The sequence below is a fragment of the Clupea harengus genome, chromosome 26 (assembly GCF_900700415.2).
Source record: "Clupea harengus chromosome 26, Ch_v2.0.2, whole genome shotgun sequence".
In the NCBI taxonomy this organism is placed as follows: domain Eukaryota; kingdom Metazoa; phylum Chordata; class Actinopteri; order Clupeiformes; family Clupeidae; genus Clupea; species Clupea harengus.
Window position 1 is genome coordinate 6,651,230 of NC_045177.1, and position 25,445 is coordinate 6,676,674.

Consider the following 25,445-nt stretch of genomic DNA (forward strand, 5'->3'; position numbering starts at 1 on the left):
ACACAAGGGTAATTCAATCGCTATTAATGTTGAACTTGAACTTCAACAAAGTCACACAACATTAAAAGTCAGGCATCGGCATGGTTCCTACAGAATAAATCAAAGGTCCTTGTCCATTTCTGTTGAAAAGCTTTATCCAACCAGAGACCGGCTTAAAGTGACGACATCCGGTTTTAATACACTTTCCCTGATCATACAGTTTTCCTACCGACAGTCCATTCCAAAGGGTTTTTCTTTTTTTTGCTCCTCCGCTCTTCAGAGTACTTCATTGTTTATCTGTTGTCCTTGTAGTGTTCCTTCAATAGCTTTATGTGTCCTGCCTGCAGTCATTTTGGATATATTAACTCTGGTTAGCTTAAAAATGACTGAGTCCAGAAGTGTCCTGCGGTGTAGTTTTTTTTTTTTTTTTTTTTTTGTAGTTGTTGCTTGTTTGTTGCCATCTGAGGTTGGCAGGTGCTTTGGGGAAAGGGTGTCCAATGTCCACCCTTCTTTACTTCAGTCCATTCTCTCCACTTTACCCAGGACTTTGCCCTCGTACATGGGCAGGACTGTGCATTCGTCCCACACCTCTTCGAACACGGCGCCGCACTCAAACTCGTCACTGGCCTTCTTGAAGTAGTACCTGTGTAAACAAAAAGAGAGGGGGGGTCAGTATATAAGGTGCTGTCGCAAAAAGTGCTGCACTACACTATTACCAATTCCACATAGGCTTAAGCTGTCTGTAGATAAACAATGGTCTGTCTTCAGAATCTGTTAATGTCAAGGCGGCTCTGGGTGGAGTTTTACGGGCGCTAGACTCTCCTAGCCTCTAATTTTCACGTTGACACAAGAGGTGACCCTGTCTGAGCGAAAAACCAGAAATACAACTGCCGTCACAAAAGGCACAGAGAGCTTAAGACACGCGCGCCGCACACACACACACACACACACACACACACACACACACACAGACACACACACAGGGCTACTACTGGTTGGGGAGGGCTGAGGAGTCGGGTGGAACGTGTTGCAGAGGCTCCCGGAGAAGCTTTCATTAAAGTTGAAGGGCTAATTAAGTGCTGTCTCAAGGCACCGCTTAACACTCAGCCTCGCGCCGCACCGGACCCCTAATTGTGCCTGCTGTCAAAACCAGGGGCTGTCTGTCAGATGGACTGAAATTTCAGGTGCCTCAGAGTCTGCCTGCAAACACACACACACACACACACACAACCTCACACAACCTCACACACACACACACACACACACACACACACACACACACACACACACACACACACACACACACACACACACACACACACACACACACAACCTCACACACACACACACACACACACACACACACACACAAGGGCATTCCCACCCCATCTTTGTTGTGAGCAGAAATGAGAGGAGGCTGGGCTGTAGGGGCTGTGCCCAGTAGGGGGTGAGGGGGGGTTTGGGGGCGACTCTTACGAGGGGAGGGGGGCTCCTGGGGGGTCATATGGGTCACGTAGCTATAACGCTACAAAAAAAAAAAGGATTGCAGGGGAAGAAGGGAAAGAGAAGGAGGAGGAGGAGAGGTAGAGAGGTAGAGAGAGGGAGAGGGAGAAAAAAGCCATGGGTTCATTTTTCTGGGGTCCGCCTGCTTCCTAATGATTCCAACTCGTCTCTTTCAACAGAGGGAAGACCAGCAGGGGAGGTTTAATGATTGGCTTTGTAATGGAAAAATGCCTCCTTTTCTCCCTCCATGTGTGGCTGCGCTCTGGCATTCCTGAAGCGCTTTTTTATGAGCAAAGCTGACAAAGTCATACAAACAATGTGTGTAAAAAAAATGTGTTTCTTTTCCCCTCTTTTTTTTTTTTAATTGCACGCTCTCTCTCTTTCTGCCTTTGTTAATATTAATTAAACACAAATGGTGAGCCTGGTGGAGGTGGGGGGGGGGGGGGGGGGGGGGGGGGACTGCGGGTGGGGGTCCAAGATGCAAGGCTGAGATCATGGGTTTTATTGGGAGGGGAGGAGAGGAGGGGGAGAGGCATGACATTTCCTGTTCCATTTCAACATGCGAGTGAAACGATGGGCTGCTCACTGATCTGCTGTGGTGCCGAGACTAACTCCTGAATGAAAGTTATCTATTTCTCCGGGGGGAAAAAAGGAACTCTTCCTTACAGGCAATTGGTTATGTGAGACAAAAAGGTAAACGGAGAGATAGATAGATAAATAGACAGAGAGAGAGAGAGAGAGAGAGAGAGAAAGAGAATGTGTGAGAGAGAAAGTGAGTGAGAGAGAGAGAGAGAGAGAGATGTGTCTTTCCAATGGAACATGTTTTATGTGGCAAGATTTTTCTCTTTGCAACATCTGGCACCAACACTGCCTGGCAGCCCTGGTCTGTACTGTTCTCAGTTGAACGGCTGCCATGTTGAAATTAAGCAATTCCACACATTCAGAGCCAGTGAAGCCAGTTGGCTCCCGATCCCCAGTGCCCCTTTTTCATTGAGAAGTTTACAGTGAAAACTCAAGTCGATATATCTCGCAAACCAGGCCATTTCACGGAAACGGGCCCCCGTGACGTGCGTTGAGAAACCTGCCTGCCGCCGCGCGGGGGGGGGGGGGGTGAATGAGATAGAGGCCGGCCGGCCGGCAGGTATGTCTGGCCTGAAGCAGAGTTCACCAGGGGGCTGGAAAACGGGCCTCTTCCTGGTTCACTGCTCACGGAGAATGTGCCACCACACCCCCAGCCCCGACACACACAGTGATCACAGCTCAAGGCACATGAAACATTTCCGGTCTCAACTCTTTTTTTTTTCTTTCTTTTTTTTAATGGTGGTAGGGGTCTAAGTGATCTATGGGATCGCTCCACTCGGAAGCAAAGCACTGTCTATTTGTTCACGATGTCACTGATCATAACAACAACAACAACAATAATAATAATAACGGTGATAATAATAATGGCAAGAGATTGAATGTGTTCTTCTGTGTAGTGAAGAAGGCAGGGACAGAAGTGATGCCCTTGATGTCGGCCCCGAGGGTAATCCTGGGAGGAATGTTTGTGCCCCCCCCCCCCCTGAGTGGTGCGTGTCTTTGTGCGTAAGAGAAAAGGACCCGGGCTTCAAAGCCACGCTTATTGAGTGAGCCTTCGCATGGAAATCACCAGCAGATGTGACCGAGACACTTGGCCTCGAAATAGACCCACTACCCCCACCCCGTGCCCCCCCCCCCCCACCCCCCCTCTTGTCCGAGCCCCTCGCTCTTCCTCTTATGAGCACAGCCTTTCCTAACCACAAACACACACATGATCACACACTCATCCAAACACACACAAACAAATGGCCTTACGTGTCTCCTAAACACACCAGGTACATCAACTCTTGGAAAAAAAGTGCCCATATGTCCTGGCAAGCTCTTTGGAAAAGACCCTAAACTTTTATGGACAACCTCACTTTATTTTTCAACCTCTACGTTTAAAAAAAAAGGAAAGAAATTCTTCTCAAATGCTAATGTCTTGAGCTAATGCTAATGGGCTCGTGTAGTGGAGTCCCTGACAGTCGCAGGGACTTGTTCTGGAGGAGACCCTCACCTGTAGTTGCCCTTCTTGCGCAGCTGCTCTTTGAAGTGACCCAGAGTCATGCAGTGGGTCTTCATCATGCGCCGGTACGGAATCTCCTCGCCGCAGAAGAAGTACGTGACCACCAGCTCCGAAGACGAAGACAACAACAACGACGACGACGAAGACAACGACGACGACATCGGCAGCAGCACCGCCTGGACTCCGCCGAGCCCGTTGCATGGCTTCTTTGGCTCTTTCCACCTGCGTGCGGAAAAATTAGGTCATTAGGGTGCTGACCGCAACTAACCGAAACAAAGGACGACACTTCCCCTGGACCACCTGGTCCCATCGTATGGATTGGAGCATCAAGAAAGACAAGCAGCAGGGTTCACCACAGGGCAAAACGTCAGTACCTCAGTCTTTTCATTGTTAGTCTTTGTTAGCTTTGTTAAGGCTGCTTCAGACAAAGGCTAGCCAGCACCACAGACTGTTGGCATGATGTGTGGGTCAGCCAATTAAACGCAAAAAACAGAGGCGAGCTGTCAGGTGGTGAAGGATGAGCTTCAAACAAAGCCCAAAGAAAAAAAAACAACAACTGTACTTGTCTGTATCTCAGACCGTCTATGTGTGTCTGCGCAACTTATGTCTGAAGGCATCATAAAGGTTAGTTCCACAGATTTTCTTGATGCCACAATGCTACAATAAAAGAAGCGCCTTGTGAAAATGTGAGCGAAAGGTACGACAAAAAGAGGATGAATAAAATCAATCGGGAGATTGTTAAAGATACGTACTCGTCGGTCAGAAGGCTGGGACTGGCTGGAACTGAGCTTCCATTCATGAAGGGTTGTGGATGGCTCCGGTCCTTTTGAAGGCTGGGTGCTGAATGCCTGCAGAGCAAAGACATTCAATACAACATTAGAAGCTAGAACGGATACAGTCGGCTTGAGTACATATCTTCAGTAAAACATACACTGATATCGGCCTATATTCTGTGATGGGCTCTTGTTGAATGAATGTAATAAACCTACCTTTGTTTTGGGGGTTTAGAGACTTCCTCCAGGCGCCGACAGGCCTCCTCAAGCTGTGCCAGGGTGTTGGGCGGCGGCAGAGGGGGCATGGCAGGGTCCTGGATGTAGGGGTGCCCTGGGTGGTGGTTGCGGGAAGGGTTACCACCATTGCCGATGCCACCACCTCCCCATGACGGCGTCCGACTGGGGAGGGTTTTGGATGAGGCCTCGGGGGTGTGGAGCTTCTTTAGGCCTTGAGTGCTGTGGAGAGGACACCGAAACATTACTCACACATCCAGCATCCGATTGGAAAACATAAACAGCATTACTTTGTTCTTAAAAACGTCTTTCTAAGGTATATTAAGAACCTTCCTTAGTTCCTTAGAACCTTAAGACTTAGTTCTCTGGAGGAATATGCGTTCCACTGGGGAGGATTGTTTCCGCTTATGTTCTGCTGGCATCCGGACTCACCTGTGCAGTTTGTGCTTGTTCTGCCTCTCGCTGTCCAGGATCCACTGCCAGACGTTCTGCGAGCGGTCGGTTCCGTCGCAGGGCAGCTGAGGGGTGACGCTGCCCTCGCCCCCAGACAGGCTGGCGCTCATGCCGTCGCTGGCCTTGCTGGGTCTCTTGGACAAAGTGCTAGAACGCCTGCGGTGAAGAAAAAAAAGACCCCATGATTACTCTGACCGTTCCCTCACCGGCGCCAACCCTTTACTCAGCCCCAGCCACTACAGATGTGGTGAGGACAAAGAGAATATTCCCGCTTTTATCAAAAATGCATGACGCAGTGAAGAAATAACACAATCGGGGGTGCATGATGAGAATACAGGCCGAGAGAAGGCATTGCTGCCAAAGAAGAAAAAGCACACACACACACACACACACACGCGCTCTCTCTCTCTCTCGCTCTTTTTCTATGACAATCGTGTTCTTACAGCTGCTCCAGAGTGAGCATTGGAGGGGGCACTCACCCAGAGTTAAGCTCGGACGGGCTGTGGCACCGCTGGTAGGAGTAGTCGGCAGCGCTGCCGGGCGGGCACATGCACTGGGCCACGCGCTGCGCCGCCTCCGCCTCGATCTGCTCCTTGGTTTTGGGTGAGGTGGCATGGTGGTGGTGGATGTAGTGGTGGTGGATGTGCTTGGTGGCCTGCCTGGCGGCCAGAGGGCCTTTGCCCACGGGCACGGCGAACGAAGGGCTGCCGTTGCCCAGGAAGAGGCTGGCGGTGGCGGAGGTGGCGCAGCGGTCGGGCGAGCGGGAGCGCGGGGAGTAGCGGACGGGCACGCCGGGCGACTGGCAGCCGGGGGTCTTGAGGACGCGGGAGAGGTGCTCGTCCAGGATGGCCTGCGGGTCCTCCTCACAGGAGCCCGAGGGCATCAGGGCGAGGGCGTGGGGAGGGTGCTGGGGGTGGGGAGGGTGCTGCCAGGCACCTCACTCTCGTCCCTCTCTTCCTCCTACAAACACACACACACAGACACACACACACACACACACACACACACACACACACACACACACAGAAATGTTAAGTTTCACTACTATCAAAAAGGACAGAGTTAAAACTGTCACAGCACACTGCACATCTCTGATGCCTCAACACACACACACACACACATCTCTCCATCACACACACACACACACACACGTCTCTCCATCACACACTCACATCTCTCCATCACCCACACAGCAAGCAAGTGGCCACTGGAGTTTTGCTAAGCTCTAGCTATTTGAAGAATTCTAAGTATGTCGGGAAACGTAAGTTGGGGGCTCCCAGAGACAGACAGAGAAGTTTTCTGTGGCTGCCAGCACTGGATGCAGTCTATCAGTCGCAGAACAGAGCATCGACATTAACAAGTCCCTTTCCACTTCATCAAAGGCAGAAAAAGTTGATCTAAACTTCTGTGAGCACGCTTTGCGCTGCAGTGACTAACTTTATCAAGGGGCGTTTTGGCAGCAAAAGCACTGATATCATAAAGAGGGGGACCAAAGTGTCAAAGACACCAAAGAGGCCAGGGAGAGTTCAAAGATCATGGATCACATTGTGTGTGTGTGTGTGTGTGTGTGTGTGTGTGTAAGTGGGGGGTGTTTTCCATGTGGCTCACCTCTTGGATCTGCTGTAGTCGCTCCTCCAGGGAGCTCAGTGTCTCCTGCTCCTTCTTCAGCTTCTCTAGACGGGCGATGAGCTGAGCTGCGAAAGCCGTCGGCTCCACGGGGGTCATCTCCCTTGGCAGCCTACTCGTCCTCTACAAGAGCCGGGGAACAAGCGGGAGGGGGGGCAAGGTTAGAGATGGGGGTAACATTCTCGCTTTTGAGACAAGGTAAAGGGGGCTCCGCCGCTAGCTGTAGCGCTAGCTGCTACAACATTAGCGTCTTAAAGCTCCAGCTACAGCTCATCCTCTGTCCCAGCAACCATGATCTCTTCAACCCCCCCACACACCTATCCTAACCCTAACCCTAACCCATCCCTCCCTCTTCCTCTCCTCCTCCTCCTCCTCTCCTCTCCTCTCCTCCCGTGCCTGTGGCCCCTGGCATCGGCAGCCGTCAGCGAGAGCAGTTGGTCTCGCTCAGAGGCGCCCCCCCCCCCCCCCCCCCCCCCCCGCCTGCTTGGCTTGCTTTGCCTCGGCAGTGCGACCGTGCCATCAGCGCTCCCCGCTCTGAAGTCAGCCAGCTTCAAAGGGCCCTTGTCAAACATCAAACGCACACCAGGGGTGGGAGGGACAGGGGCTTTTAAAAGCCAGATAGACAGAAAAAAAAGATGATGGAGGAGGGGGGGGAAAGGGAAGACAAAATTAAAAGAAGAAGAAGAACAGAAAGAAAGAAAGAAAGAGACAGAGAGAAGATTGAGAGATGTGCACCAAGGAGAAGAAGGGGGGAATATGGGAGTCAGATGCTGTAGAGATTTTGAAGGGAAAGCGGTCATTTACTTCCCTATTGCATACGAGGCACCTCTAAAGTACAGTAGTCACATTATTCCTTCAACTATATGTGCCGCGGCTTCTTTTTTCTGTTGTTGTTTTGCGGACTCGCTTTCTTTCTTGATTTTTTTTGTGCTTTTTTCCCCCCTCCGTGCGTGTGTTCCTCCCATCTCTTTGTAGAGACGATGAAGGGAAGAGAAAAAAAAAAGAGCAAGGCTGCTGGCAAGAGTCTCGCTTGCCGCACCGAGCTCCTGCTGCCTGGAGCCCAATGCATCCTGGGAGAAGGGAGCCATCTCCAAATCGGGGGGGAGACATTAAAAGAGAGCAAGTGGGAGAGGAAGAACAAGAGGAACAGAGAACAGAGGATAACCCCCTCCCTCACCCCCCCGCCCACCCCCTATCCCCAACCCCAACCCCATTCCTATCAGACAGAATACACACAAACACCACACACACACACACACACTTGCACAGACACACACACTAAAGTGTTTGGGAGGAGGAGGACGACAGTTCTAGGTTGCTTGTTTTCTGCCATTCAAACCAGCACCGGCTCCAGCTCCGCCGGTGGTAACCTTAAGTTTTTCCCCGAGCTCACTTTCCCCAAACTCAAGGGTTCCTTTTTCTTCAAGTGACACAACACAACTTCAACACCCCTCCCCCCCCCCCCCCACCCATTCCCCCTGCTCCCAGAGGCCACTGGGTTCTAGTCAATGACCGTGGTTACATGGATTCGAATAACTGCCTTAGTCGGACTGAAATCGCATTATCCGTTTCATGTAAGCACCTTAGTCGGATCGTAGTCGGACCGCACATAGTCGGACTAACACCCCTGGATAACTCGATCCGATCCAGTTGATAGTTCGACTATTGCGGCATGTAACGGTGAATTGGATAAGGAACTGGACTTTGCGTCTTTGCGCATGCTTGAGATCCCGCCGCCCTCCTCCCTCCCTCCCTGCCAGGTCGTGACCCGGAAGACGAAAGAGACGATACGTTGTCTCAACTGTACATACTAACATACTTTATGAATATCCTGCAGACTGTCTCACAAGCTTATTCTTGTTGACTATGAACAAACATAACAGAAGAGGTCCGAAGATATGAGTACCTTTACAACCCCTCCTTAAAAACGTATAAGGACGTTCAAATTACGATACTTATGTGGTGCCAGTGTTGACAAAAACGTTGACTGCGACTGTTTGGACAGAACGCGCTAATTCACCGAACAAATACTTTCATATTAATTTCCCACCACTTGTTAGTCATGTCATCCATTCATATCGATGTGAATCAATCAATACTAATACATCTTTAACTGTGATGTGTTTTTGTTTCATTTCACAACGTATTTACTGTATAATCAACGATAGCAGGTGCCCGCTTGTAAACAGTCCACATTTTATTTGCTTAAAACACAGCAGTACTGTCAAATCAGAAAGCAAATCAGCTGTCAAAGGGCTGTTACCTGACCAAATACCTTTCAAACTCGGTGATAGTATTCACAACTAATTTGTTCTTCATTCTATCAAATATGATGAAGTGTGGTCCGCGACGGCCACAAGTAAATTATTGCGACATTTCTAACATACAACTCAGAACGAAGAGAACACAGCCAGTAGTAGCCTAATCTAATAAAGAGTTGCCTAATCTATTAACAAGGGGATATTTAGTTAAATGGTCCGCGAATTTTTTTTTATTGGCTAAGTGGTCCTTGGTCTGAAAAAGTTTGAGAAACACTGCTTTATAGACAATAACGATCATACACTCCCATTGCACTCAAACAACCACACTCAAACGAGGAGATATTGTATCAATTAGCCTATTAAGTACTGTATTTATTGATTGCAAAGAGTTCAACGTTACAGCAACATAACTTTGCTCCGGTCGCTAAATCTGATATATCCGTGTGCATCATCGCTCTCCCTCTCTCTCTCTGCCACACCCACCCTGTAACCTACGTGTTTATACATTATAGAAGCAAGACCATTATATTGTAACAAATCACGGAAGCGTGGTATATTTGTTATGGCTTTTTATTAAACACTAAAACACAACACACTGTCACAATGGCACGGGCTTTATGCCCTGGTGCAAGTTACCACGAACAGACTGTGCTACCGTCACCCACCTGTATAAGCTCTGCCCCAACACAGAACAACGACATGTAATTAGAACGGTAAGGAACATATAGGGAACGTCGTTGAGCTAGTGCATCACAGAGTATAACAGTATGCGCCCGCTGCACGGCATTACGGGGCGACTATGCCGGGAAGTTAAAATATTCTGGTTTAAAGTTAATGCTTGTGAAATCAGCTGTCACTCGGCTATTACCTGACCAATACCTGTCAGACTCGGTCATACTATTCACAACTAATATGTCCTTCATTCTATCAAATATGATGAAATTTGGTATTGTGCCCGCGAGGCACGCGTGACTTTAGTTGTGTTCGGTTATCTGGCGCTGAAAAAAACCACGAATTAGTACTGTCAAATCAGAAAGCAAATCAGCTGTCACTCGGCTATTACCTGACCAATACCTATCAAACTCGGTGATACTATTCACAACTAATATGTCCTTCATTCTATCAAATATGATGAAATTTGGTATTGTGGCCGCGAGGCACGCGTGAGTTTAGTTGTGTTCAGTTATTTGGCGCTGCCCTCTAAAGACAGAGACGTGACAGGTGGATCGAGATATTTTCCCGTAAATACCTTTACCTAAATACCTTTATAGACAACATCGATCATACACTCCCATTGCACTCAAACAACCACACTCAAACGAGGAGATATTGTATCAATTAGCCTATTATGTATTGTATTAATTGCACAGAGTTCCAGTGGCGCATGCAGCCGTACGCACTGTGCGTACCTTCTGCTACGCGAGAAGAAGAAAAATATATCATGAACGCATATTTATTAAAATGGGGAAACTATAAAATCGGAGTACAGACAACTAATGCCCAGCGTTGACGATGCAGATACAGAGCTGGAAACAGCTAAATGAGTTACGCAGTGAACTTTATCAAGCCCTGGAAAGTTCGGCAAATTTCTAGCCAAACATTCATTGCGTCCTGAAGGTTTGTATCTATCTACGAAAAGACTGACTGGACTTGCTCTCATGAATATTCACACAGATTTGGAAATCGACAGCGAAGAAGTACTAAAACAATTTGATGCAACTGGCAGAAGGGCAATGCGTTTAGGCTGTAACCCATTATTTGCGCGCGTGTGTGAATGTGCGTGCGTTTCTCTCGCCTTTTATCTTTCACCTTTGAATAATGTAACTTATAAACACATCGGCCTGGCAGAAACAAACAAACAAACAAACAAACAACCCAAGAGGCAACACGCATTTCTGGACCGATGAACAGACGCGATTCATGCTCAATCAACTGTTGTTGTTATTGGTAGTGGTGAAGAGGTCAAGCGGAAAGGGCTGTATCACCACTAGTTGTAATAAAAACAGCGCTACCTATCGTATCGGATATGACATGCTTTCGGCCAATGATTCGATTTATTCACTGCCATGTATATTGGGATAATAGCACCTACCCTCGAAAGAAAGCATAGTCCGACTAAGCAAAGATTCGAATTATACCATCATGTAAACACACTGAATGGTGAAATTCAGAGAGGGTTCATAAAAAAGAGGGGGAGGGGGAACAACAGAGATCTGGAGACTGTGGGGGGTTGGGGGGCAGAGGAGGAGGCCTGGGGGGGGGGTTGGTCAGGGCGGGCTGCACTGTTGGAAGTTGACACAGAAGGAGCCACACAAGCGCTATTCATCCGTCCCATCAAAGGGGACGTCTTGAGGGACAGAGCAAGGCTGACTTGGGCAATATCAACTCGGCTCTCATTTAAGGCCGTTGACCACTTGACCTCTGAATTGAAATGATCCTTGTCCTCTTTATGCACAGAAAGTTATTTCTTGTGCTGAAGGCTTCACCTCAAGGTGTATGTGTGGAGGGGGGCACTCTTTAACTTAAGGCAACTCAGTGAGTTTATTTTTTGACATCTTTTGATATCCACAAAAGAGATGGAGATGGGGAGTTCGTGTTGGAAGAGGATAAGAGAGAGAGAAAAAAAAGATATGCTAATTCCGTCTTTTATTTACTGACTTTTATATGACAATGAGAGGAGCCAAAAGAATGTAGTATTCTGTCAAAACATGCACACTGAAAATAAAAATTGAATTCCCAGAGGAGGAAAAGGACACAGTTAGATGGGTAACTAGGCAAGCGTTAGGAGTGGGAGGGGGGGGTGTATCTGTGGTATTAAAAAAAAAACAGTGATATGAAAAATGCAGAGAAGAGTGGTAGACTCTCTTACCGGAAAGTGGGGGAGAGAGACCTGGCCGTTGATCTTGACACTGCGATGCATCTCCCTCTGAAGCTGCTTCTTGCCCAGTTTGTACGGAGGGATGCCTTCTCTGTTGAAGAGCACAAGTAGAGGAGACAATTTAATAACAAGCCACAGCCAAAGCCAGTCAAAATAAAGCCCAGTGTGTCAGAGAACAACAAGCTCCCACAGACTAAACAACACCAGCACGTCTCCAAAACATACCTAGGTACAGAAATAATGAGCTACCGGGGAACAGGAGTACATAGACCGTGTCCGAAAGGACCGACTGCAGGTCACTGTTTGAATTATAAAACTAGGCCATTTTGTCGGTGACGGGTAAATGATGGTACCAAATGTATTTTTCGACAGCTAATGCTAATGTTTTATTTTTTCACATTCATAGGAAAGTCTACAGAGATCACCTCTGAGTTCATTTCATTATCGCTCTCTGTGTTTTGTTATCGTCTTGATCTTCTTTTTGCTTCTTAGTAGGTAGTGTATACAGACCCCTAACCCTACCCACCCCTTCCTCTCCACAAAACCAGTCAAATGCCACACACTGGTGCATTAGCAACACAAGGCAGCTTTTCAGATCACCGTGAAACCAAGGCCAGGGGAGGTCATCACTTGAAGTGACCATCCCAAACAGCAACATTCACCCCCCCCCCCCCAACCCCCGTGGGGAACATTACAGCCACATCAAAGAGCAGAGGGGCCGTCGAAAAAAACAACACATAGCAAAACTCTGAGGCAGACCGCCAGATACAGAGGCCTTTTGAACTGGGGCTCAAGACACAGATTCATTGGTGACTAATGCTGATCCTTTACAGTGAAGACACTGAGTCCCATTTACCATAACAGTCATCAAAGAAAGCCTCTCTTCCTGAAACTTGACAAATGAGAGCGGAACAGAAAAGGGAACATAGGGTGTGTGTGTGTGTGTGTGTGTGTGTGGGGGGACTTAAGTAGTTCTAGATAAATAATCAAAAGTAGTTTTTTTTTACTGACTGGCATACTTCTAACGGTTGGGCACAAGCAACGCTTCCTGAAACACCACAGCGAACTGGGAAACGTCTAGCCGCCTAGTCAGTCGCTCATGTTTGACATGACCGCACATTTGGGAGGTCTTTTCTGTTTCTTTTCTTTAACATTTCCTTGTAAGATACATTTTTATTTCTCCTCGGAGCCCCCCTGCGTTCCAGTTGGTGACCATTTAAGCCGGGCCAATTATCTTGGCCCTTTTTTTCCTCTGACTCAGAAGTGGCTGACCCAGCCCAAACGCCCCGTCTTCTTCTTCTTCGCCTGCTCTTTGAAATCTCACACTCATGCGCATTCGCGCCCGCTGCCATCTTCATTTGGCAACGGCTCCACGGCGCGCCTCTGATCTCGGCAACATCAAAAGGCTGGTTTGTAAGATAAGGTAATGTTTGAAGTTGGCGCAGTAGCATTCCCTAGCGTCCAAGTAAATCCATAAATAAGATATAAGCAAAAAAAAGAGAGGCAGAGAGAGCGGGAGAGAAAAAAAAGAAAATCTCTGCCTCCCCCCCCCCATCCTTTTTCTTTATCTAGAAATGAGATTCAAATGTGAGCGGTGTCTTTAAACCATAATAAAAAAGACATACTAATAAAATTGTTCCCCAAATGGAGAGGTAGCTGATCTGCCCCCCCCCCCCCCCATCCATTTCCATGGAGTGCTGAGAGAAATGGGAGTTGGGCAGGGGAGGGGGGGGAACTGCTCCAGCCAAGCTGTTTATGCAAACCTAAGCAGGATTCTTTGTTGTGGGTGATTTTTATCACAGTGTTTAACTTATTTGCATGAAAGGGCTATGATTAAATTCTAAAAAGAAAAGTGGAATAATCTCTTCTTTTCTTTTTTTTGTGTGTGCTGTAGAGCAAAAATGAATAATACAACAGAAACAGCGGAAGCAGAAAGACTTTCAAAACAACCACCTTATAGGGCCAACGCAACTTTACTGATGGAAAATGATTATGCTGGGGCAGCAAACTAGCAATCAGACTCCCTTGACATGACGGCATTGTTCAACAACAACCTGACCATATCAGTTCCCCAAACAACGGAGCTCATCTTGGACCCATACCCCATATACCAGCCTCTACCTCTACAGTCTGAACTTGCAAAGCAAAACCCAGGGGCCAACACAACAACAACCATCTCGGGGCACCACAGGCCCTGCCTGTCCTCCGTGGATGTTTCCTACGCCCCCCCTCCCCACCCCCAGCCCCTTCCACTCCCACTGACTGGAAGGGCTCAAACTTGGCTGGACTTGGCGGCTCTGACTGGGCCAGGGGGCCGGTGCGAAACCCCCCCCCCCAAAAAAAAAACAGGCGGAGGCTCTTTCCCGGGCGCTTTGCTTTATGGGGATCTCCCATTCAGTTGTGCAACTAATTTTCAAAGCAGCCAGCCACCCTCTCATCCCCCTAAGCTCCCGGAGCCTAACAATGGGCTGAAAGCGATTCAGTTAAGCCTTTCATCCTCTGTGCACTTTATTTCCCACTCCCCGCTCTCCGGCTCCCCACTACCACGCTAGAGGAGGGGAATGGAAAGGGCTGGGGCGCGAGGGAGGGAATGTTGCACGGAGAGGGGTGTCTCTGTGGGGATGGGGTGGGTGGAGGGAGGGAGGGAGGGAGGGAAGGAGGGGGGTGGGATGGGTGTCCTAATCCTTGTGGCAGGAATCCCAGGTGACATGGCCGTAAATCCAGAACTGAGGACTGACCCTAACCCACTCTCTGGGCCCAACCACCCACCCCTGAGCGCACATACACAGATATATACACACAGACACACAGACACACACACACACACGCACTCACGGCACACTACCCCCGCCTCGGTGAAAAGAGTCTCGCTGACACCCGATCCCAGCGCGCCGGGGTCCGCGAGGAGGAAATCAAACCACCATGCGAGTAAGCCTCCCTTTCATGCACTGCCAGCACTTTTCAATGAGGTTGTCTTAAGGCCGAATGGCTAATTTTTTCCACCCCTGCTCTTCAAAGGGAAAATGATTAGATAATAATGAAAAACAAAGGCGCACTGGCGGCAGATGGATGCGTAGCGCTCAAAAGAGAGAGGGGTCACACCCCGTATAAAAGAAGTTTGTTTGCAACACAAGAGGGGAAAAAAAACCTTCAAAAACGACACATACAAAGTCCACCCCCCAAAAAAAGAGACGCTCTGACATACTAGCACGTTTCTTTAGCGAGAGGTCGCACCGTCGGGAGAAATCCGTCTCAAGCGCAATTCCAATCTAGCGCTTACGTCAAAAAAACATCCCACCTCGTTCAACCTCGAAAACCGCCATTTCAAACCCAATTGCGGAGAGGCCCACAGAGGTGCCCTGTGCCCTTACCAGATGTGAAACACTGTCCCCTAAACACAAGACGAGGCAGGTATGGCGTCAAGGCCTCAATGACACCCAGGAACCCACACAAGCTCAAGTTGGCTCTTCGGGACACACACACACACACTCCAACCCTGAACCATGTGACACTTACACACTGCTGTCTGTCATGGACATGGAGTCGTCTGTCATGGCGTCGCTGGAGATCTCGCTGTCGTTGGCACTGGTGGCGGGGGCGAACACGTGCCCCGAGTTGACGAAGTACGGATTCGCCGGTTCTCCTCGTCTCTGCGTCCTGCAGGAACATAAGAGAACGTCAACGTGAGACCACAGCTCAAGATACCAACACAAGAAATATACTGTCCCAACAGGGCAAATGGATTACCCATTCAAATAACCCATCCATCATGGCCTGTCAGAACCAGGTCTCGGACCTCTGGCCCTGACCGTTGAGCTAGGCTTGGTGCTAGGGCTTGAGTTCCTGGCTAAGCCCTGTTTAAGCCTAGCCCAGTACAGTGTCCAAGGCACCTCAGGCCAGGAACTAAGCTCGAGCCCCCCCCCCCCCCCCCTCCACATACAAACAGACACACAGACACACAGACACACAGACACACAGACACACACACACACACACACACACACCTTTTCCCCAGGCCTGCTACAGGACATGTCTGGTCTGAGTTGTGGGGGTTTGCTTTGAGGTTTCAAATCTCCACAGGTTGCAGAGATTACAGTCACTTTCAGCAAGCCTAGGGGAACCTCTGGAATGTGACCACACTATCTGCGGCCTGTGTTTATTTCTGCACTCTCTTTCATGTTCCACCCCTGAGAGCAGACTGGGGGGGGGGGGGGGGGGGGGGGGCAGCAGCGGGGTGAAGTGAGCAGACTGCTTGTGTGAAGGGACAACCAGCACTTCCTTCTACTTGCTATCTCTCGACGCGCTTTGTTTGGGCAAGGTTCCCGCACTTTTCTTACCCCCTTTTTTTCTCTCCCTCATTCCACTCCCCCCCCACCACACACACACACACACACACATACACACACACACACACACACAACACCACTCCTCCTCCTCCCTAAAGTCTCTCTCTTTCTCTTTTCTACTCTCTCCTGCTGTGTTGCATTCCTGCTTCACTGGCAAAGGGGGTGGACAGGAGTAAGGGGGTGGTGGGAGAAAAACTTGAGCTTAAAGCTTGGGCAGTGGAGAGAAAGAGAGAGAGAGCGAGCGAGGGAGAGGGGGAGAGAGAAAGAGAGAGGGAGACGGGAGAGAGAGAGAGAGAGAGAGAGCGATGGAGGAAAAGGAGTGGGAAAGAAAGAGAGAGGGGAGGGGCGCTGGGGCCTGTGCTTTATGAGAATGCCTACTGCCCCGGAGTGAAGCAGGGAGAGGCACAGCATGACTAAAGCCTTAGGCCCCAGCTCAAACCTGACCTTTGGAAGCTCTCGCAAAGAGTCAGGTATTTAGCACAGCTGGGCTCACATTCTCCCCCTCGCTTTTTTCTCCCTTTCATGATCTCCTCCTCCTCCTCCTCCTCCTCCTCCCCCTCTTTCCTGTCTTCCCCCTTCCCCTTTCTCTCTCTCTCTCTCTCTCTCTTTCTTCCTTCTTCTCTTCTGTTCTTTCCCTCTCACTCTTGAAGCATGCTTAGTCTCTGTCAGAGGGGTTTTTCAGAAAGGGGGAGATAAAAGCGAGGCAATGGAGGAGGCTGGGGGAAAGGAAGGGACGGAGAGGGGGGACCTCTAAAAAAAAAAAAATCATAAGCAAAAGAAAAAAAGGAGGGGGGGGGGGGCAGTGGTTGAAGGAGCAACTCTGGTTGCGTTTTTGAGACGGGACTGGGGTGGTTAGGAAAGAGAGGGAAGGGGGAGAGAGAGAGGGGGGTGGGGGTCCAGAGTGCTGGTGAAATTAGTTCCACATGTTTCAGATAGAAATTCAGGGACATAAAGGGTTTGTGCAAGGCAGGGGGAGAGGGAGGGAGGGAGGGGGGGGGGGGGACCCCTTCTTTTTTCCCTTTGGAGAAATCTAAGAATGTAGGGATCACACCAGGAAGCTGTGGAGATACCCCCTCCACACGCACGCTCACACACACACACACACACACACACACACACACACACACACACACACACAACAATATCCCCTAAAGACTCAAGTCAACAACACCTTTGTCCTTCCGATGACGACCACGCTAAAAAATGCTGCACCCCTGGCAACTAATTAATTCATGCGAAGCGGAAGTATCAAAGCAGTACTGCTCGCTTGCACGTCTGTCTCGTTGCTATCAGACTGGGAACTGCTAACTTCCCTCCTAACAGGAAATGGTTAATTCTGACTGGAAATGGTCTGGTCAGGGACAGCTCTGAATCTCAGCGGACAGAGTGTCACACGCACTGTACGATAAACAGTTCAGGACATTGTACATTTTCTGACCGAAAGTATAAGATCCCATTGAGGGAACACATTCCATAGGTTTTTGCTTATTGCAATGAACAAAACAGAGTGGGGGGAAATGTTTAGCACCCCACCATAATCGTTTCCAGATGTTTCTTTGTTTTATTGTATGGACATACTAAGAACAGTTTGGTCAATACTATAAAACTAGTCTTTGATGCCCAATCATGCATAAAATCCACACTTTAAAATGTTCCTAATGTCAAAGAGCTTGCAGCTGTTGGACAGTATTTGGTAAGAGATCTTAAGAAATGAACCCAAATGCTTCCCAGAAACATCTTATCTTTCATCTCTGACCAAGAGGACAATATCAGCTCTTGGCAGTATAACTTTAGCGTGGGTAAAATATGTGTGTGAGAGAGAGTGCATATGTGTGTGTGTGTGTGAGAGAGAGAGAGAATGTGTGTCTAGATGCACTTTCAACGAACATGACTTTGATAATGGACTAAGAAAGAAATATTGCATAACTTTGAGGTACTGTCACTAAGCATCAGTTGGGCTTGCTGTGTGACTTCAAGCCTTCAGCTCAGGCACCATTTCAAAGCACAGGAAACTTATGTGTGCGCCAGCAGAGGGCTGTCTACCAGACTTCATTAACTTGAAAGGAAGAACCAGTGTGTCATTGATGTTTTCCTCAACAGACTAATAGCTATCAGTAAGTAGGTGAGCCACACAAACCCACAAAGTACCGAAAAGGGCAATGAAAAACGAACCCATCTTATAAATAAACACTGGGCACTAGATATCAACATGGAAACATTCCAGACAACAACATTTGTGTCTACTGAAATTTGATAAGAGGATGCACATATGGGTATACTTATCATGGATTACACACTTTAAAATGTTAATCTTAAAAACTCTTACCTGCACGCATGTTCAAGCACATCCGTCGTCCGAATGGATACAGTAGCTCGTAATGTTTTTTCCGATAGTCCGACCACGGTGGCCAAGGCTTTCACTTTTAAGTCATTGCAATTCCATTCCTTGTCCTCAATCAACGGAGGAAGATACCCACACATCAACTTCAGACTTCCAAGATTGCTGTGATTCACGTAGGCAGCGTTCTCGCACCCGGTGCGAACGTACTCGAGGTATATGTCAGAAGTTAAAAACATCTGGTAAGCATTCTCCTCCATCGTGGACTGAATCTCAGTCTGTGCCTGGTCGAACATTGCGGAGTCTATCTGTTGCTTCTTAATACTATCCCTTATGTATGTCTTGGTTGCAGGTTTCATTTGCTTGGCAACAATGCTGTTGTTTTCGATGTACCGTTTGTAAATTGCTTTGGCAACTCGTACAGTTTTGGAATCTTTGAGGTCCATTTGCCTGAAACCGTTGCAGGCGAACCAAAAGTCTAACGTGTCCACGCATTGCTCTCGCTCCAAAAATGTTCTGAAAAGGTGAGCACCGTCTTGGTCACCCAAGAGAAAATGCAACGACTTCGTCCACCGGGCAAGCGGAGAGTCCGGGGACGCGCTCCCCTCGGGTTCCCCGAGTCCATCCTCGTTCCTCTTCGACATGGAACTCGAAGGAGAGGCGGCGATCAGTTTAGCCTTGTTTTGAGCTCTCATTTTGGCATATTTGCTGGGAGTGTGGCATGACGCTTCTCCCTCTTCCCCCGGCACCGGAGGACGAGGAGCATCTTCTCTGAAGCTACTGCCGATAGGCTCCGTTAGCGCCCTACTCATGGCTCCACTGTTCGTATCCTTGTGCGGCGCTAGCCTGCTTGCAGCTCGGCTCCAATCTCCTCACTCACTAAAACCAGCAGGGGAGCTTCTCAGCTCCTCTTCTCTCTCTCTGAAACACAAAGTATTGATCTAATCAAAACCAGACCCTCAAAACTTCAAAGCGAACCATGAAGTAAACAGCACACAGACATTTTCAAGGGACAATGTGTCAAATTTTCTTGTTAACTCACATCATCTGAAATGTAATATGGCCAATTCACACGACCTGTCACATCCATTTAATTATCTAGTTATGGCAATGAGTTATTACACACTACTTTCTATTTCATTTGAAAACAAGGAAAAGCAAAAATATACGCATTAAACCTCACAAAGGCAGATTTATACAATAACCTACACTATGAAATATAGCTTTAGAATTGTAATTTGATAACATTATTCATTCATAACGCACCATGCGCACTTGTCTTCAGAATACCGTAAAAAGGCAGGACCATCAAAGCTATCCACGACAATGAAAATACATCCGATGCGCTACAATGGACTGTGCCACATAAGAACGATAAAAGCCTGAGGGAAAGCGAGTGTTTGGCGTACAGTGATCACGATCAATAATAAGGCTTTGATCATTTGCACAGTTGGCCCCCAACTTATGCCTCCATGTAACTACAGCCCAGCATTTAGTCACGAAATGTACTATGGATGCCAGTTCGATCACAACATTAGCTTAACTAAATAAAATATCAGCAATGCTATGAATTTCGCAGCACACAGGCTTTTCACTTGGGTAGGTTGCATTTATCGTAATTGTAGCTCGCTATTAAAGCAATGTGACATGCGCTCCCGACTGAACTCATGTAGCCTTACCTGCGGATACAAGTAGGCTACGGGACTCTGTTCACTACCGGCAAGTGTCACATCTGCTCACGATGTAAGATAATACAACATTTCTGCAGCACCGAGTATTTTCAGACAGGCTACTGTAAACAATATAACCTCATTTGCTTTGCGGCGAAAGCATTTCGTATCAAAATCACACACTGTGTAAATGACACCATCCATAAACCCACATACCATTGTAAAACGAAACCCTGGTCAAAGAACACAGTAAAAAATGGGATGACCGCACTATTCCATTAATGTTGTCCGTCTTCCGATGCGAGATTTACAATCCAAGAATCGCTTTCCGTTGAGCAACAGTAATCCGACAAAAAACATGAACAGCAAGCTGTATTTGAGACTAGGCTAGGCTGTCTTCTAGTCCATGTATGTCCTCAGTACGGGAGGGATTGTCTGAAACCCTGTCCCATTCAACAACTGACCCCAGAGCACGCAAGAGGTCCTCCTATTTAGATCAGAGGGGGTGTCAAAATTTCAAGGAGGAGGTAGTGCTAACCGCGCCGCACACATCCCACCTCCCTCTCCACTTGCGATCTAAGTATCACACTAAAGCGAGACGATCTATTATATCAACTCACTGTGCTAATAAGAGCAAACGCACACTTGATAATCGATTTCTATTTCAATGACAATCATCTGGCTTAAGCACTGACAACAGCAAAAAAGGGAGAATGTATTTATAAACTTCAAAGCGATTCAGCGCACATCAAAGAGACCAAGGGAGGGGGGCCTTTGCTCAAATCGCACCGCATTCTCTAACTTACCATCGATCAAGTAGTTTTTCCCTTCAGAAGGCAAATGTAGTCCACTACTGCACCATAAGCAACCCATTAGAGTAGTCCAGAATTTGTTTCACGCGCCGGTGTTTTGCACTCCGCTCGAACATGTAGGCTATCTCTTAAATCTGGGGGTAAATGAAACCCCGAAAAGAAGACGCGTTTCCCCGTTCCACCAGGTACTGTTTCAAATAGTCATCGCAGGCGGCATAACTCCTCCAGGCTATTTCAAAACGAGCTGGGTTGAGGGTTTAACTGTGGACTTCAAAGTGAAGTACCGCCGGCCTGGTCCCGAAAGAGAGATAGAAAACAACTGGTCGTTTTTGCGATTAAAAAAGATAGCAGTGAATAACAAACACAATTCTATCCACTTGCGAGTCTTGCAGCGCAAACAGTAGAAGAGCAAAATTATGTACAAGTCTGTGATACACACAAAATTGATGAAAGCATTTTAAAGAACAACAAAGTTTTACGACGTTGCAAGGACCTTATCAAAAGACTGGCAATCTTGAGCCAACTCCCCGAGGCTTTGGAACGTCAGAAGTAAATGATCCGCCGCCCCAATAGCATTATCCCTGCAATCCTTCTGTTGCTACATAAACTTTACAGACACAGACCTCCCTTCTTGCATATTTCGTAGTTTAACCCGTTCATCTCTGGAGTCGTTGCAACATAAAATAAAGACCGATGTAACCAATACACGATGTACCTCCCTCGAATTGGACCTGATTGCAGCAGTATTTCTAGAGCACAACCATCCGTATCCTAGTATGACTGCCATGCTATTTGCAATTCTGACAGAACAACTGGAATATCATTGCTCTATCGTAGTATGCATGATATGGTATGAAATGTAAAACTTCAAATAAATTAAGAAATACCTAGAGTATAACGACCAATGCGCCCACAAAAACAGACATGGAGAGTTCCCGTTTTTATTGTATGAATGACTTTTCAAGCATCATGATGTATGAAGCACCAAGACGTATACGCACGCACGCACACGCGCGCGCACACACACATACACAGAGAGAGAGAGAGCGAGAGAGAGAGAGAGACTGATCCTACCCCATGGTACTTCAAAGAGTATATTGTTCCTTTGATGTTGAACATCAACTTTAAAGAACTTGGTATAATTAAATAACCGCATAAGTGAGAAAAAGAGTGAACCAATGACTTAAATGCGAAAGCATGATGAGAGTTAAGAAGACAAAGTTTGTCAGGACATGATCAACAGTGCTGTTATTATTATTCAAGGAAAAAAAAATGTCCCTGGCCACGTAATCAGGAGGGTGGCATTTGGGATTGTTTTAAAGAATTATTCAAACCTGAGAAGTCTGGCGCATGTTCTTTGAAAGTTCTTCCCTCAAAGTGGGACAGACTCTCATGAGATGGGCTCAGTCTCAGGAGACAGTCTGAGATATCTCAGTAGTCTAAAGAAGAGACAGACGCTTTGGGTCTTTTTGAAAGTTTTTTTTTTTCACCCCTAAATCAAAACTGCATTGAAATCAAGCCACTTGGAGTTTTCTATCGCAAAGTCACAACAATGGCATAAACAAGTCACAAACTGTCATAATAACCGATGCCGTCCAATGTCAAATGAGCACAATCTTAATTTAACACATGCCCATGATATTCTCCATAGTCAGTATCTGAGAAGGTGACAGTGAGTGGAACACTGTACATTACAGAAATGAGTTTTCGTCTTCATGGCATGAAATTATGATACTGAAAGCACAACATCTGCATGTAAAACCTGCCATATAACAATCACAAGTTTCAAATAAGAAATATCTCCATGGATATTAATATTCATATCAACTTATCAGCAACAATACACCCCTCACTTTGAGTCAAATGGCTCTATTTTTTATATCTCAAGTTCAGTTGAGCCTAGAAACACACAAGCTCTGCAGTGCACAAACTGGTAGGACAACACACAGATACACAGACGCACGCACACACACACACACACATACACACTGGATTATATAAAGCTTGAAGGCATCGTAAAGCATATCTTGACTTGTGTGCTATTGCGAATGTGAGAATATTTATGTTTCTACGTGACATATACACGTAGGGTGTGTGAGGTGAATAATCGGGCAAAGGCATCTCTGTACCAATGGTTATGACCATAACATGAATCAGAACACAATGTCCCCGACACACTATGAACCTCTAAGGCACCACAGGGACTAAGGGGTCTGCTAGACAGTTATAGTACACATTTAATAGCTGGAATTCTTAACATTGTTTTTCTTGAGTTTTGCACCACCTATCGTACTATTGCAGTTTGACTACAGTCCTCATATAGAGGGATGTACCAGTAATGATTAATGATAGTATGGTGAGGGAAATCTGTCAAAAATGTATCAGTCAAATCACCCAGCATTCAATTTGACTAGCTATTTGACTATGATGAAAGACTGATTTGTTCACTAGTAGAATGTTATATACTTTAAAAAAATATATATTTGAGTAACACTCACATACAGATGGCATTCATGAAGTTTCTTATATTATTTTTAACTCTTTCAAGATTCAGGTAAAGGAAAATGATCTGCCCCGTGGGCCAATAGTTGTTATAAAAACTTAGTTTGAGGATTTGACCATAAAAAGCCATTTTAGTTACCATTGAATGTGCTGTAGAAGTAAAGTGTCTCTAACTATTTAATTAGGAAATGTATGTATCTATATTTATTTACCCAAGGTAGAATGACTGTCCTGTTTTGAAGAAAATGGCCTGCATCAAATGAAGCGATTTGGAAATACTTTCAGATGTGGCACTGATATACTACAGATAAGATTCAGTGGAATTTAAGTTCACACTGGCTTATGGTCATAGTACTTGCTAGTAACAAGGAGGAGATTGCTCATCAAGCTCTGACAGAAACATATTTTTTCCTCTCTAAAAACCTCAATGTAATGGCAGACTAAAAAGCAGACTAGATCATTGTCGCACCGGACACTACTACCGTTAATAGGGAAGTTATTGGTTGACCATAAAATGTGTGCTGAACAACCACTTTGAAAGGACGGGGCAGCAGGAATGTCTGGTCTTGTGATGTCACAATCCCACATGCTGTGTGAAGCCACATTCTAAGCCCCGAGTTTCTTTCACATCTAGTCCACCAATGCTCTTTCTAATGCTCTTTCAAAGCAAAAGGCGCAAGCAAAGCACAGTGAGTAGCCCCACTGCTTGGGACAACCAAGCAACCACACCTGTTGGCCATTTCATGCCAACACAATTATCTCGACTGTGCCGAACGGGGGGGGGGTGTAAAGTGGCAGAACGACCCTTTTTGATGTTGACCCCTCTTTGACCCCTTTTGTAGCAGGCCCAGCCAATTCACAGAGGGATCCAAATGTTTGAGCAGCACAATACGGGGGACGAGAGAGGAGAAGAGTGCTTCTTCTTAAAACCTCCATAAACTGGGGTGAGCTAGAGGCTAATTGAAGACTCGTGCAATGGAGCAAATTAAATGCATGTGTCACCTTGTCACACACTCCTGAAAAATAATTAAATGTTTTCTTGTTGACTTGGTGACAGTTAGTCACAGCTTGTTTGCATAAATGCAGGTGATTTGAAGGGAACATCAAAGGGAGATATTGCCCCGTGGCGGCGATCCCAACGTGACATGTTAAATTAAAACTGACTTTTCACTTTAAATGCCTCACCTGCCCATATTTAAGTTCACATGCTCAACATTTGGAGTCAACAAAAAGTCCTGTAAGGGACAACATGCGAGAATTGTGCAACTTTTTTACTTTTAAATGTTGTCTGGTTGTATTTACCTGCCACATTTACATCTGACCGCTACTGAGTGCTATTCTAAACTTTTGCTTTATGATGCATACATTTTTAATCAGCCAAACTTAAACTTTTCATGTCAAAAAGTGATGCATGGGTAGCTCTGTAAGATTCTGACCACAGTCTGGCAAAGTTAAACGCAAATGATTCAAACATTTATTTCTTCAGAATGTCAAACTAAGTGGTAAATAACAGACTGAACCAATGACAAGTACCAGAGAAAATCAATTCAAAGACGGATCATTTTAGCCACGGCATTACCATAAACACTAATAAAGTTAAGTGCATCAAAAGGGAGCATCTGCGTCTCCCTTTGAACAAATCCTCTGATCAGTTGCAGCTCTCAATTAGTGTATTGTCCACTTCCACTTTTAGCTGGGGTTTATACTCCACAAAGATCACTTTGAAGTGACTATCCCATTATCTTAAGCCTGAGAGAAATATCTGGCGGACAATGGTAAATGAAAGCACATACAGGGCCAAGGAATGACTGATCCAAGAAGGAGAGAGAGAAAGAGAGAGAGAGAGAGAGAGAGAGAGATGCGGATTGAGAATGAGGAGTAGAAAGAGAGGCACTAATATCGTGTCCAGCCTGAGAGCTTCATCATGACTAAGCCAATCAGTAAGAGAGAACACTTATTCAGTGGTAAAGAAAGACTATCAAACCAC

General features: G+C 46.8%; 1 protein-coding gene across 1 annotated transcript; it reads right to left on the reverse strand.

Moving 5' to 3' along the window:
* Positions 1-416: 416 nt before the first annotated feature.
* Positions 417-20,929, reverse strand: LOC105900210 (axin-2). The gene is given in 12 exon segments (XM_042703962.1): positions 417-622; positions 3,557-3,787; positions 4,318-4,413; positions 4,555-4,794; positions 5,005-5,181; positions 5,505-5,922; positions 5,925-5,985; positions 6,634-6,774; positions 11,782-11,881; positions 15,307-15,447; positions 18,463-19,395; positions 20,361-20,929. Coding segments are annotated over 11 exon segments (2,556 nt in total). The 5' UTR covers positions 19,287-19,395; positions 20,361-20,929; the 3' UTR covers positions 417-495.
* Between the last annotated feature and the right edge of the window lie 4,516 nt (positions 20,930-25,445).